This window comes from Schistocerca cancellata, chromosome 1 (genome assembly GCF_023864275.1).
Source record: "Schistocerca cancellata isolate TAMUIC-IGC-003103 chromosome 1, iqSchCanc2.1, whole genome shotgun sequence".
Lineage (NCBI taxonomy): Eukaryota > Metazoa > Arthropoda > Insecta > Orthoptera > Acrididae > Schistocerca > Schistocerca cancellata.
In genome coordinates, this window is record NC_064626.1 from 798441898 (window position 1) to 798456959 (window position 15062).

General features: G+C 42.3%; 1 protein-coding gene across 2 annotated transcripts in view; it reads right to left on the minus strand.

Moving 5' to 3' along the window:
- Nucleotides 1–15062, minus strand: part of LOC126187797 (colorectal mutant cancer protein) — a 582723-nt gene that overhangs the window by 513140 nt on the left and 54521 nt on the right. The window contains exon 1 of one of the 2 annotated variants that reach the window (XM_049929086.1): nucleotides 250–659. The exons of the other annotated variant lie outside the window; for it this stretch is intronic. Coding sequence (XP_049785043.1) covers nucleotides 250–344 — 95 coding nt within the window. The 5' untranslated portion in view covers nucleotides 345–659. Of the gene's footprint in view, nucleotides 1–249; nucleotides 660–15062 lie in introns of those variants that run through there. 2 annotated transcript variants of the gene reach the window in all.

The following is a 15062-nucleotide window of genomic DNA, read 5'->3' on the forward strand; positions in this document are numbered from 1 at the left end:
TGAACAGCAAGCAGCAGGTGCGAGACGAGGGGTGAGACTGCGCCTACTGACCGTGGGTGGTGGCGGCGCAGGCGTCGCAGCGACCTCCTGTGCAGCGAGCGCGACCGACTACATAGGGTACAAAACTGGATCGTTACTTTTACAGTACTAGTTTCCACGAAAGGGGGCAAGAAAGTCGCTCGTGTATGACACAGGGACTGAACAGCAAGCAGCAGGTGCGAGACGAGGGGTGAGACTGCGCCTACTGACCGTGGGTGGTGGCGGCGCAGGCGTCGCAGCGACCTCCTGTGCAGCGAGCGCGCCTCCCACTGCTTGGGCGTCCTCTTCCTGCCGGAGTCCGCCATCGGCGTCGCTCGCCTGCCAACTGCCCGCAGCCGGCCGCTCTAGCCCGCCAGCCCTCTCGCCGCCTTATCGCACTCGCAGCGGCGGCCCACTTCCAACCGCCTCTGATTATCGCCGCAGAGCGCCGAGGCGTCGACCGGCGGCCCTCAACACATCTTCCGGACCTCTGCGTCACACTCGCCACACACGGTTTCCTCCTCAACCATCCGCACTGGCGGCATTTGACCGCGCAGGACGTTGTGTACACACGCGGAGAACGGAAACAACTAAGCGGCAGTGAGCGGACGCGAAGCCGCGTGCGACGAGGAGGCGCAGTGGCGACGCCGGCGGCGGCGGGGCACTGCTGGAGGCGGGCAGAAGCAGCGAGATAAAACAAGTGGGGCCGCCGCCGCCGCCGCCGCACGTGTGCGCTCCTACACACATTACGCGCTCTCTCACACGCACACGCACAAGCTGTGGCTCGCTCCAATTGCTTGTGCGTGACGACAGCTGACGTGGCATCTCTCCCGGCGAACCCCTTCCCCTCCCCCCCTCCCGGCCTACTTGAATGTCAGTAAGCAAGCCTGCACCACATACCAGATCTCATTCACTTACACTACACACGACATAGCTTCAGTTTTGCTATCTTTATTACTAAACGGCTAATCCTGTTCATGGTTCATTATCCAGGTTCTAGGTTGCCCATCTAACGGCTGGCATTGTAACTGTACCGTCACAATCCATATGTTCGCTAATGTAATTCGTCATAAATAATCAATCGCAATTTGAGAACAACAGTGATGTACACATCTACTACACTAGGGGGAAAGATAACCTTTATTTTTGACTAATAACATAAAGCATCCGACAGATAGAGAAGCAAGTTTTAAATCTAATTTAAAATAATTTCTCGTGGACAATTCCTTCTATTCCATTGACGAATTTCTACTTAGAAACTAGTAGCTACAAAAAAATACTTGTTTTTAATTGTAGTTGCATGAGTGGGAATAAAATGATAATGTTTTCGACAATGTTAACAGTAATCTTGTATACATATCCTGCAAACTGACCCGTTCCACATCATTACGATAAAAGCATCGTTGAAATGGTATACTGAACATGTAACTAAATGACGAACTAACAGCTTCCAAGAACAACAAAAATTTTATTTTCGATAGTTCAGAAAATTATACAACGCATTTAAAAATTTAACATGCTGCCATCAACTACACACTACAAGATACATTCTTAGGTTAAAGGTTTAACACCGTATGACAAGTATTACTCTTAGGCCGCGTAACTGACGGCGCAACAATTACCCACAGCATATTCATCCAGTATTTGAAAATCCGAGCACTCAGCGACTCCCTACAAACTTCATCCATAATTTCAAACCTTTATGAACGCTAGTCTCGCTGACATTCCTCATACAATCATAAGAAAAAAATATATCGCTTACTACGCTTTCGCTGTTCATGCACTAAAACTTCAGCATATGACATGACGTTTTAATTCATTACTTCTTTACTACTGACTCTATTGCCAACTCACTATTCAAACAGGATCCACAAATATCACTGACTATAACAGCAAAATTATATCTTTGCACGGCACACAACTAAGAAAACACGACATCATAAACAGTGAGACGCATTAAAAACTAGCTTTTACTGATCGCAAATTACACAGACTATCTTCATCCAGTGCTTGATAACGGCAGCACATAATGACTTTCGACAAACTTTAAACATAATTTCAAATCTTTTCTAAACCTTTCTCCCTTAAATCCTAAACGTCGGACATATAACATATTAACTCATTCGTAAAGTAGTCAAACCTCTGAAGCTATTTTCTACGTAGCATTTCGATTCTTGACAGAATCGGGTGTTTATTGGTCTTCTGTTACAGCCACAATGCACACTTCACGGCCTGTGTAAACGCTCCACAAATTATTTGGCACTGTGCGGCTTTGTTTGGCGAATTTGCCTAAGGCAAACGCGTTTGACTTATCTGAGAGCAATTTTGATTCACGTCCGATTTGACATGATGACGGATGATGTGTGCGTTGATGTTTCGCCGCGCATGTTTAGTGAGAAATAGTTTTTATTACAATTTATCTGACTGTATCGTGAGTTTCCACATTTCTCGAAACTGTGATCATGGATAAAAATAAGAGAGAACTGGCAGGTACCAAATTGGTACATGTGTTGCGTCTTTCCCAGCCATATATTACGCAGGAAGACGTTACGAAGAAAATTAAAATTCTACGCACATCATACAAACTGAAATGTAATAAAATAAAAGACACATAAAAGTCGATAAACGAAAGTTGATATCATCGGGTTTTGAGAATAATATTTTTTTAGCCGATTTTCATGGGTATTTTTCTCCCTCAATTTCAACCATTCCCTAGATCAGTGTCATATTTTTTTTCCTTTAAACACAGCGCTTAAATCAATGTAAGAAATGCTTTTCCTGGCTTCACAACTTCAAAGAGCGTATTCCAGTCAACACTCTCAAAAGCTTTCTCTAAATCTACAAATGCTGTAAACGTAGGATTGACTTTTTTTAACTCATCTTCTAAGATAAGTCGTAGGGTCAGTGTTGGCTCTTATAAACTGGGGGTAAAAATCTCCTTGTATTGGCTTAGCGGTAGTAGAAAATACTGTACCGTACATTTTTTTTATCAACAGAAAAATCCTAGATCCCTCCGCAGAATCTCATGGAAAAGAGAGACCATGTGGCGCAAATGACTGTGATCGGCCGGATGGGTGGGACATTAAGTTCAGCGATTCCATTGGTGCTACTCCAGCGTAATACTCTGTATGACGACATCGTCTGATCACACGTAAATACAAAACCATTAATTAGAAAAATTAAATTTTTCTCGGTTGTCAAGCGACTGCACTCACCAAATAATCGCCACATACATTAAATACTGCTAGCTTGACCTTGATGAACACACGAGAGGTATATATTCTGCAGACTATTTATTTATTTATTTATTTATTTGATACTCGTTTTTGAGGAACACAAAATTATTATACGAGTAGGCCGCTTTGCTGTTGTACCATACCATTCCGGTCTGACATCTGATCATGGATAAACGTTTGCCATGCTAATTGACAGCAGCTACTAAAACAGCTGGATAAAAGTTCAGCATTTCCTCGTGTTGCTCACTCAAACCGATGAAACAACGCATTATCTAGAGGCTCCTACTCCTCTTGTTTCGTCCTGCACCGTTCCTGGACCGTACTGTGTAAAAATATCCGCTCGCTATTTGAACGCCACCGAGCGGTCGCTGCAAATGCCACTGCAATAGCGTCAACCGTTCATCCGTGGTTCTCATTCAACGGAAAGCGGCCATTCCGCCTAAAAATTATTTTTAAAACATACGTGGAACACACATAGTGACGAATAGTGTGGCGTTGCGGCGCTGTTTATCTGTCTACCAGCTAGCAGTTCCGGTACGATAGTCAAACACGGTATTGCATTTAAGTGAAACACGATAAAACTCCGGCCTTGGGCTCGACCGGGCCACTGCTCTCGCTCACTGCGCTTTCTTACGTGATGGGGTTCTCACTTCTAATGACCCCACACCACACACAATTCCACATGTAACGGCTCGACGTCCTCTGGAATACCGTGGTAACAGCAAAAGTATTCCACTTTCCTCGCTCCGATCGCGGCATAAATAACAGAAAATGTCTAATTTGTATTTGTATCACTAAAATGGATTCATCTCATAAGAACCTTTACGTCGAGTAATAGTGCAACGGTATATATGATACAAGGGTAAACATCCAAGCTTATCACCGATGCTGAATCATAAGCGTGGTCTTTTAACTGCTCCACAATAGAATATAGTGATCTCAGACGTTAAGTAACAGTCTTTTAACTGTTCCACAATAGAATATAGTGATCTCAGTCGTTAAGTAACTCGAAATATCAAAAATTTCAGAAATAATGAAGCATCGTTAGCAACGAACAAACGTTATACATTGAGGTGAAAAAAGTCGTGGGATACATCCTGATATCGTGTCGGAACTCCTTTTCTCCGGTGCAGTGCAGCAACTCGACGTGGGATGAGCTCAACAGCTCGTTGGAAGACCCCTGCAGAAATATTGAGCCTTGCTGCCCCTATAACCGTCCACAATCGCGACAGTGCTGCCGATGCAAGATTTTGTGCTCAAGCTGACCTATAAATCACGTCCCATAAATGTTCGATGGGATTCATGTCGGGCGATCTGAGTGGCCAAATCATTCGTTCGAACTGTCCGGAACGTTCTCCAAACCAATCGCGAACAACTGTGATCCTGTGACATGGCGCATGGCCATTCCGTAATTGTTTGGGAACATCATGAATGACTGGAAATGACCAAGTAGCCGTACATTCCAGAGGACCCAGTCCATTCCATGTACAGAGCCCACACCATTATGGAGCCACCACCGCCATGCACAGTGCCTTGTTGACAACTTGGGTCCATGGCTTCGTGGGGTCTGCGCCACACTCGAACCCTCCCATCAGCTCTTACTAACTGAAACCGGGACTCATCTGACCAGGCCACGGTTTTCTAGTCCTCTACTGTCCAACCGATATCGTCACGAGCAGGGGCGCTGCAGGCGATTCCGTGCGGTTAACAAAGGCACTAGCGTCGGTCGTCCGCCGTCATAGCCCATTAACCCCCGATTTCGCCGCACTGTACTAACGGATGGTTCAAATGGCTCTGAGCACTATGGGACTTAACTTCTCAGGTCATCAGTCCCCTATAACTTGGAACTACTTAAACCTAACTAAGGACAGACATCACACACATCCATGCCCGAGGCAGGATTCGAACCTGCGACCGTAGCGGTCGCGTGGTTCCAGACTGTAGCGGCTAGAACCGCTCGACCACAACGGCCGGCCACTAACGGATGCGTTCCTCGTACGTCCCACATTAATTTCTGCGGTTATTCCACGCAGTACTGCTTGTTTGTTAACACTGACAACTCTGTACAAACCCGTTGTTCTCGATCGTTAAGTAAAGGCCGTCGGCCGCTGCGCCGTCTGTGGTGAGAGGTAATGCGTGAATTTGGTATTCTCGTCCCAGTGTGGAAATCGGAAGACTGAATTCCATTAATGATTTCCGAAATGGAATGTAACACGAGTCTATCTCCAACTACCACTCCGCGTTCAAAGTCTGTTAAGGGACTTCGGAAAGGTTCAAAATCATGAAATGTTCAATTTTTACTTTCTTGCATTTTAAACATCTACAGCCTTTCCCCTTACAAGTGATATGTAATTTATTCAGTTCAGGAACTACAACTATTTTTAAAATATTTTTAAAATATGTTGTGCATGGGCGCGACCCACTGTCGCGCTGTTAAACTGCTATCAAATGTACTTATGAATCTACATGCTCATCACGCACATTTAAGCGATGTGAGAGAAAATAAGTGTTATAAAATAAGTGTTGTGGCTAACCTCTGATATTTCGATATATATCGCTTGCTCAATTGTCGTGTGTTTCATGTTTATTTAGTCTTTTGTAATCATGAAAATATTCGTAGTGAATTCTGTTCATCGAAGTCTCTGTTTTATAGAAGGATAATCATGAGTAAACGTAAAGTGATTAGAAATCCTCTGAAGACTTTTAAGAACAGGAGAAATGTTGGAAAGCCAAAAGGTAAGTGTTATTACTGTAAAAACAGACGAAAGTGTGTTAACCTAACCTTGCTGGTACACCTGCCCATTGCAAAAAGGTGAGAAAGACAGAACGTCGCAGAAGAAGCTTGGTTCAGTTAGTGAAAATTATGAATGTTTTATGGGCGAATCGAATATCTGATATGGCAGTTCTCAACGGAATTTTTGCAAACTGTGTAAAATGTATTCAGTGTAGTGAAGTCGGTCTGGAACACTCTACAAAAAATCATATAGGACTTGCAAGTGAAATGGAACTGAAGTGTGGTAAGTGTTCGTACATGACCACCTTTTGGAACATTGTTGCAGTAGCTCCAAATGTCGAAAATGGTAGAAAAGACTATGAACACGTCAGATTTATTTATGCCTTGCGTACAATTAGTAAGGATGCTACAGCACGTGCAGTTTTCTGTGGCATGATGACTCTTCCAAATCCCTCAACCAAGTTCACGAACCACAACAAATTTATAGGGTCTAAACTAGAAGATGTTTGTATAGAACCTATGAAGAAAGCTGTGAAAGAGGCAGTTATAGAAAACAGTGGTAGCAGAGACTTGACTCCAGGATTCGATGGCGCCTGGCATCATGGCGTAGTATCCGCCACCTGTATGTATACTTGGAGAGTTTCAAATGTAGCAGTAACATCTAAATATTATAGGTGTCCACAAAAAAGGGTACACATGAAAATAATTTCACAGCTAACTACAATGGCAGTAGTGGAAGCATAGAAGTGGCTGATGTTTCTAGTCTATATACTGTATTTCAACATTCTGTTGCGTGTGATAAAGTGTGACATGTGAATTTCCTTGGTGACGGTAATTATAAAAGTTTCGAACGTATTCAATGAATGAAGCCCTATGGTGATTATGTTGTAATGCAGAAATTTGAGTGTATTGGACACGTACAGAAACGAATGGGATTAAGACTTCGGCGACTGAAAGCTTCGTAAAAAAACTCAGTGATGGCAATGGGTTGGACAGGATGAAGAAGTTATCTGACAGTGTAATTGACAAAATACAAAACTATTATGGAATGGCTATAAGGCAAAACACAAACAGTATTTCGGCTTTTTTTTTCATACTTTTTCAACCGATGAAAGTCCCCATCATTACCTGTGACCCAAAAGAGAAAACAGTTGTTGTAAGTACAACAAGGGATTGCTAACTGGTGAAGTATACACTCATACACGTAGTCTACCTGATGCGGTAATGGAAGTGATAAAACCTATTTTCAGAGACTTAGTAGCACCTAAACTGTTGAAAAAGTGTGTTCATGGAAAAACGCAAAACCCCCAATGAAAGTGTTAAAGTGTTATATGGTCAACAACCCCCAAGACTGCGTTTGCTAGAATAGAAACACTTCACTTTGGTGTCTATGATGCTGTTGCTACCTACAATGATGTCAACGTTGTAAGGCGCAAAGTACTTCGAAATATTGGAATAAACATAGGTCTCAACATGGTACGAACGATGCTTACTTTAGACAAGGAATGTCTTCGGGCTGCTGACAGGGCTATAAATAGCCTAGAAACACAAGCCAGAGTAAACAGGGGGAGAACAAAGTGGAACCTGTAGGAGGAGTTTGCAGAAGATGAAGATAATCCAACCTATGGAACTGGAACGCGCTAAAAAGTTAATCCAAACTTTGTCACTCGATTCCCAAAAGTTTTATATTTTCATATAAATTACATATTTGCTTCAGATTTCCAGGAAATGTTGCATAGTCCCTTCTGCGTAAAAGCCTTTTTCGAAAAACCTGTATATTGTTGAATTTATAAACAAAAAATGGCACAAAAGTAGCGAATTTTCATTACAATAGAAAAAAATTAATCTCTAAAAAACTGAATTCAGATTTTTAAAACTCCTTGTGTTACGTTGTAGCCAAACTCCAATAAATAACATGTAAAAATTTCAACTTTCTATCTAAAATGCTTTCTGAGAAATTTATAAGCGCTATTTTCACATTGGAAAGATATGGCTTTCCGGAGCCTCTTAATTCCTGTCGTGCGGCCGCAATCGTATAGGAAATCTTTCCACATAAATCATCTGACTACAAATGACACCTCCGCCAATGCACTGTCCTTTTGTAACTTGTGTACGCTATACTATCGCCATATGTATACTTGTATGTGCATATCGATATCCCATGACTTTTGCCAACTCAGTGTAGGGTGAATCGTCTTTAGTAAACCAGTAATATCAATGGTTTTCTCATGCATTTGTTTGATTTCCTACGCCCAATATTTCTCTCGCTCCATTACTCGATAAACAGCACTCACTAATGGAAAGTTTTCATCCCTAATGGTACGACTAAATACCCATACATTGTACTGATAAAGGTCTCCGACATTATCGCACTGTCTTACAAATTATTGATATGTCATAAGCAAAGTACTTTTCTGAACCATGAATCACTTTTAAAAAGAGCAAAAAATTACTGTGTTTAAACACGGAGACAGAGCGTATGAACACACAATTAAAAATTAAGGCGTCTGTCATATATGTATAAACAGCTAAAGACCACTGTCGAATTTTGGATGTATCAAGTCACTGGTAATATAGTCAAATAAGATTTGGTTTATTGATCTGATGTAAAAACAAATGTGTTATGTACTGTAAAACATTACAAATGCAGGTATGTCATGGTAGATTTATTGCACTGCTGTAATCTGTGTAGACAATATGTGTGCACACGTTTTACTTCTTGTTTTGTTAGTAACATTGTACCTTCTAATGTAGGAAATGGTTTGACAATGAACAAAAAATGTTCGCAACTAATCACAACTAAAAACGTTATCTGCAACTCTGACGGAAACCTTGATTAATAAATTACAAATATACTGAGTTGCTGATCCTGATACCAACAAAATGCTGGATTTACGTATGTACAGTTTGCTTGTCTGACTGCTGCAATGACGATCCTTTTAGTGCAATGGCAGTCGTAAGAATGCGAATTCAGAAAGCATACCAGAATTCTCCAGCGGGTAAATCTCATTCGCATGCTCCGTAAATCTTGTCTATCTCCTGTCTGCTAAAAAGCGGCTCTGTCACGGAATATGCTATAAATCACAAGTGGTTGCAGAGCCTGTAACCGTACACAATGTGACGCAAGGAAGGGAAACCTTTTAAAGTGTGCCATGCAGCCATTTGCGCTTATTGGCCCCACGGAACGTTATATCTGAACTTTTAAGTGGAACGAAATCCCCAGGCTTCCCACCACGAAAATGTATTACAAAAAATTATAATTTGGAATGTGCGCATAGAGTTACAGTGCCAATGCCGGCTGCCTTTGAAACACAGACAAAAACGTAGAATACAAACATTTTCCTGTCAGCACGAAAGCACACCCAATTTAAAAGATACTTGATGCACAGGTCAGCTGCCGGTCATCGCCTCAAGATAATTTTATTTTCTGCACGTTATTATATTCGTGTTTCTTAGGAGAGTTCACTGTTGTGAAACTTGCTGCCAGGCTGAAGCTCCAACAAGGACCTTTGTTCAAACGACTGGCCTTTTCAGCCTTTATGGCTTCACCTTCACCAGCGTCAGAACTCCTCTCCTGCTTTCTTGCATATGACAGGGACTGTGTTCAAGCCTTGCGCTGGCATTTAACGTCAATAAGTTTCAAAATGGCGCACATTCCGGTGCAAAATTAAAGACTCATTCTGGAAACAGTAAATGTTATTTATGACTAACTATCCGCCACATCGTCGACAAAAAAAAAATGTTCAAATGTGTGTGAAATCTTATGGGACTTAACTGCTAAGGTCATCAGTCCCTAAGCTTACACACTACTTAACCTAAATTATCCTAAGGACAAACACACACACACACACACACACACACACACACACACACACACACCCATCCCCGAGGGAGGACTCGAACCTCCGCCGGGACCAACCGCACAGTCCATGACTGCAGCGCCTAGACCGCTCGGCTAATCCCGCGCGGCCATCGTCGACAAATCGGCCGTTTGGAATAACAAGGCTCGAACAGACAAAATCGAGTAAAATGTCTTGTCGGTGTGACAAGGTTCTGTCTGATTTCTGCTACAAGTAGAACGTATACATGCTGCAGTCTCTGGAGAAATAGCCGAGCTAGAAGAACGCGAAAGCTCCAAGTGATATCACTTTGTTGATTCGTTTGGATGACAAGGTTGCATTTGACAGGAGGAACTTACTTTTATATTGTTATTGGATTACTTTTCTTGTTAGCAGTGCTAAACAAAGTTAAATATTTGTATAATTACTAGTTTTCATTAATCAAATCTTATCATCCTAACAGGTAAGTCACATGTGAAAATGCATGAGATGCTTGAATAGCATGATCAGATACCAATTTCTTGTAGTTTTTAGTGATTGTTTGCAGCAAGTTTAACACAGAATGTGGTAGGGGGAAGCTTAGAACAGTTATGTTGGACTAGTATTATAATGTTTTTGTAAATGTTCTTTACAGTTCACTGTGACAAGCACTGAGTAGTGCCATATCAAAAAATAACCACTGTATGTGGAGAGACAGCTGAATAATGAGTTAATGAAACTTTGGCATCAAGTTACACGAAACTAACGAAATATTATTTGACACTTGGTCATTCCGGAGGGTCGAAATATTGAAACAGCATCGACGAGTACCCGTTGGCCGAAAACGCCATGATCTTACATACCAGATGTCGAGCTTCTATACGACTGACAAAAGCAGCCTAGTATTACATCGTTCAAGAAGTATCTAAAATGAATTAAGTAATTTTGTAATACGCTACTCGTGCACATGATATTCATAGATCATTTCTGTTTATCTGGAGAGACTGAAGGAGATGTACTTCTAGATTCGTAGCTCTCCTTCATAGTTATTTTTAAAGTATTTCAAAAGGAATGTCAGATTAATTCTTCGCCACAGAAGAACGTGCTTGAGACACTTGTGAGAATTCGTTTCCTCCACGGCGCACATTAGCCTGATTCATCGCTGCGCCCGCGCGTTGACATCTGGACTCTCGTCTTCTGAGTCACGTCACGCGTCCGAATGTTCTAGCTTCACGGTGACTGGTGTGAAGAAACGTCCGAGCTCAAATTATGCTCGAGACCCCCCTAACTCTTATGTTGTTAAATACCGATGAAAAACAATGTAACATTACAGCGCGACATGTATTTCTCTTAACTTTACCACTATAGCTATTACGGCTCACGCCGTAATATCCAATGTGAATTACGTCAACTTTTCACGATTTATCTCATGTAGGGCGTGTAATAGTTGCCTTGACCAATCTTTCCACTCTCAGAGGCACGTCTGTGATTATTTGCCGACTGTTATCCTTGGGAACAGGAGAGCTGTAAAGAGGACAGAAATTAAACAGAATCTTGAGAACAGCACCCCTAAAACATCACAGAACCATATCCTGCCTGAACTATACACTACATTCACCGCAGGTTGAACGCCTCGTTGGCCTTTGGTGCACTTGACGCCTGATACAATCTGAAAAGGAAGAAAATCGCAACTCGTCGGACCACACTACATACCTCAAGTTTGTGTGTTGTTCGGCCATTGTAGACCTCCAGCTCTATGTGCTGCGTGAGCAACGGCCTTTCGCGACGTACGCGACCGTTCCTGCATTCACTGACAGCACCGACGCCGGGTTTGAAACCAACTGTCACTCATACGGCGCAACATTCGTCTCCGGCCCTTGTCGGTTAGCAACTATTTACGATCGTTGTCCTTATGTCGTGATTCGTGGTTGCGAGTGGTTCACCGTTCTTTGTAGACACGATCGACAGTCCGCGTTGATATATCAACAATGCAGCCATAGTTATTCAAGCTGTGGTCATAGATACGTCCAAACACTATAGCTGCTCTCTGCCATTCTGTAACGTCTCGAAGTCGACCCATCCTGCTGAGCAGGTTCCTGACATCATGTATACCACTACACTGTGAGGCCTTGCCAGTGATGAAGGCACATATGACCGCCTGGTACAAGTTTTACACCAACTACAGCGCGCCAAACGACCACTGTGTTCTTTTAAAGGTGTTACTCATATTTTGCCCAGTGATATTAGTTCCTCTCGAGAAAGAAGAGTCGGAGATAGCGACAGTGAACGTTTCGGTATTCTCACACGCGATGCGCTGCCATGCGGTAAAACGTCTAGCAAGACAAACGCTGATCACCACTTCTGTTCGGCAGTACTCATCGTACACTTTCACTGTAACAGCATTTATTCACAGCGTATACTGTATGAAAATACATCTCAAAATTGTCTATTTTTTTTCAGTCTCAAATCACAGCGATGTGCAGCCTGAAGAAATTACGCACTTTTGCGTGAGTAAAGATATCAGATAATTCCCTTGTGTAGTTTTGAAAATACATCTCGTCTGTTTTAAACACAGGTCGTTTTAATTCCATTTTTTGCTGTTTTTGTAAAAATCTAATGTAATATGCCGTCCTGGCACCTATGTTTTGTCGTTATCACACGAAGATGATTCATGTGCAATACCAACTTACAAAAGGATATCACACAGACGAAATAATTTTTCTAGGAGCTTGTTTGTTGACTATGAACTCCTGTGTTTGCCAAAAGCTGGGAAGTTTTCATTAATTGGTAGTTCTTCATCAGAGCATCGGAGAATTTCCCGCATTACTGCAAACCAATGTTTATCTTCAGTGGAAGCCTTTTCTGAGCATTTTGCTTCTTGCTCTTTGCGGCAGAACCTGAAACCCCATTTCCTATAGCACAGTACCCTCTTCCATAATCTGCAACTCATCGAAGAACTCAGCTTTAATACTTTGCGATCATGTTCCGTTGCCTTTCTGTGTCAACTCTGTTCATCTTTCTTTAACAAATTTAACGGCGTTTATACGAAACCGTCGCTTCGGCAGGAACCACACTAATAGTGAAAGGTAAACCCGTAATCTCACATAAAAAGAAATAACGAATTTAACGACTGCCGGGCACCCAGGTCATCACACAGTAAGCACTAATTCGGGAACAGGAGAAATGGTAGTAGGAATAGATCGTTGAAGGGGTACCATGTATACTCTACCTCAAGTTAACATCTCCTTTTCTCAACACTTACTAATCGTACAGGGATGAATGAGATATCGTTAGAAAGGTTTTTTAACTGGATTCTGACAGCGCATACCGATTTTGCGCTAAAATTTTGTAGAAAATTTTAACATAAAAGGAAGCTTTAACTAACATACGTAAAAGGGCATCATAGATGTCCAACTTCGTATCTATATTTTACGACGTTAACTTATTAATCATGCATAAGAGACTTCCTTTCCATATTATCTTATTACAAATACAATTTTATTTGTTTTAAAGAACTTATTAATTTTATAATTTTTACACAGCATTGTCATACATAATAACCGTGACCACTGCGGCAGTCCATTCTCTCTGCCCGTCTTATCAGTTGACTTTTCTAAACGAATATCATTTCCGGAGCAACAAAGACTTTTGCACTGTCGCCATGGATTGTGATGTACCTATTGCTACGACGGTCTAACGTGCTTACTGTAACTCAAAATGCTTGTCCAGTTAAAGTTATAGGTTATGTGGCCCTACCGACAGTGCCCGATCTTTGCCCGCCGTACAATCCGGGACAAAAACTCCGAATGCAAAACACATTTCTGGAGACACTGAAATGTTTCGGCCTATACATTGAGGTGACAAAAGTCATAGTATACCCCCTACTATCGTGTCGGACGTCGTTTTGCTCGGTGCACTGCAGCAACTCGACGTGGCATGGACTCAACAAGTCGTTGGGAGCCCTGCAGAAATATACAGCCATCGAACCATGCTGCCTTCAGAACCGTTCATAATTGCGAAACTGTTGCCGATGCTGGATTTTGTGTACGAACTAACCACTTGATTACTTTCCATAGATGTGATTCATGTGGGGCGATCTAATTGGCGAAATCAACCGCTCGAACAGAATTTTCCTCAAACTAATCGCGAACAATAGTGGCTCGGTCACATGGCTCACTGTGATCCATAAAAATGCAATCATTATTTGGGAACATGACGCACATGAATGGTTGCAAATGGTCTGCAAGCAGTCGAACATATCCGTTTCCAGTCAATGATAGATTCAGTTAGACCACAGGATCCAGTCCATTCCATGTAAACACAGCCCATATGATTATGGAGCCACCACCAGCTTGCACAGTGCCTTGTTGACAACTTGGTTCCGTGGTCTCGTGAGCGCTTACCAACCGAAATCGGGACTCACGTGACAAGGCCACGAGCCCAGGAGAGGCGCTACAGGCGACGTCTGTTAGCAAAGGCACTCGCGTCCGTCGTCTACTGCCATAGCCCAGCAACGCCAAATTTCGCCGCACTGTTGTAACGGATACGTTCGTTGTACGTCCCACATTGATTTCTGCGGTTATTTCACGCAGTTTTGCAATGAAAACTACGCAAACACCGCTGCTCTCGATCGTTAAGTGAAAGCCGTCTGCCAAAGCGGTATCTGTGGTGACAGATAATGCCTGCAATTTGGCATTCTCGGCACACTCTTGACGCTGTGGACCTCGGAGTATTGAATTCCCTCACGATTTCCGAAATGGAATGTCCCGTGCGTCTATCTCATTGGTTTCCAACCTTTCTGAAACCACTACCCGTAGGTTCAATCAGATATAAGCTGATACCTCTTACTCTCCCTCACCTCCCTCCCTCACCATCATCAGCATAAAGTCTAAATAAACTTTAGCATGAAAATTAAATTGCTTTGAACAGTTCAGTTTTTAAAATGATGAAAGATAAATGATATTTTGTTTCTGTAGCTTTTTTTGATTCAACCATGAACTACTGACCAATGAGACAATTTAAACTGCTTCTTTCTAACAACACTTTTTTATACGACGATGTAGCAAATCTCAGTGCATCGTGAGTGCTACCAACAGCTCCTTTTCGGAAAAGGAATCTAACTATTCACATTGAGGGCAGCCACTTGTTACGAATACAAAACATGATTCCTCTCCAGCACTCCTCTCGTTACTGACACCTGCTTCATCGACACCCCGCATACTCATTTAATTCAACCAAATTCAAATTTATGCACTA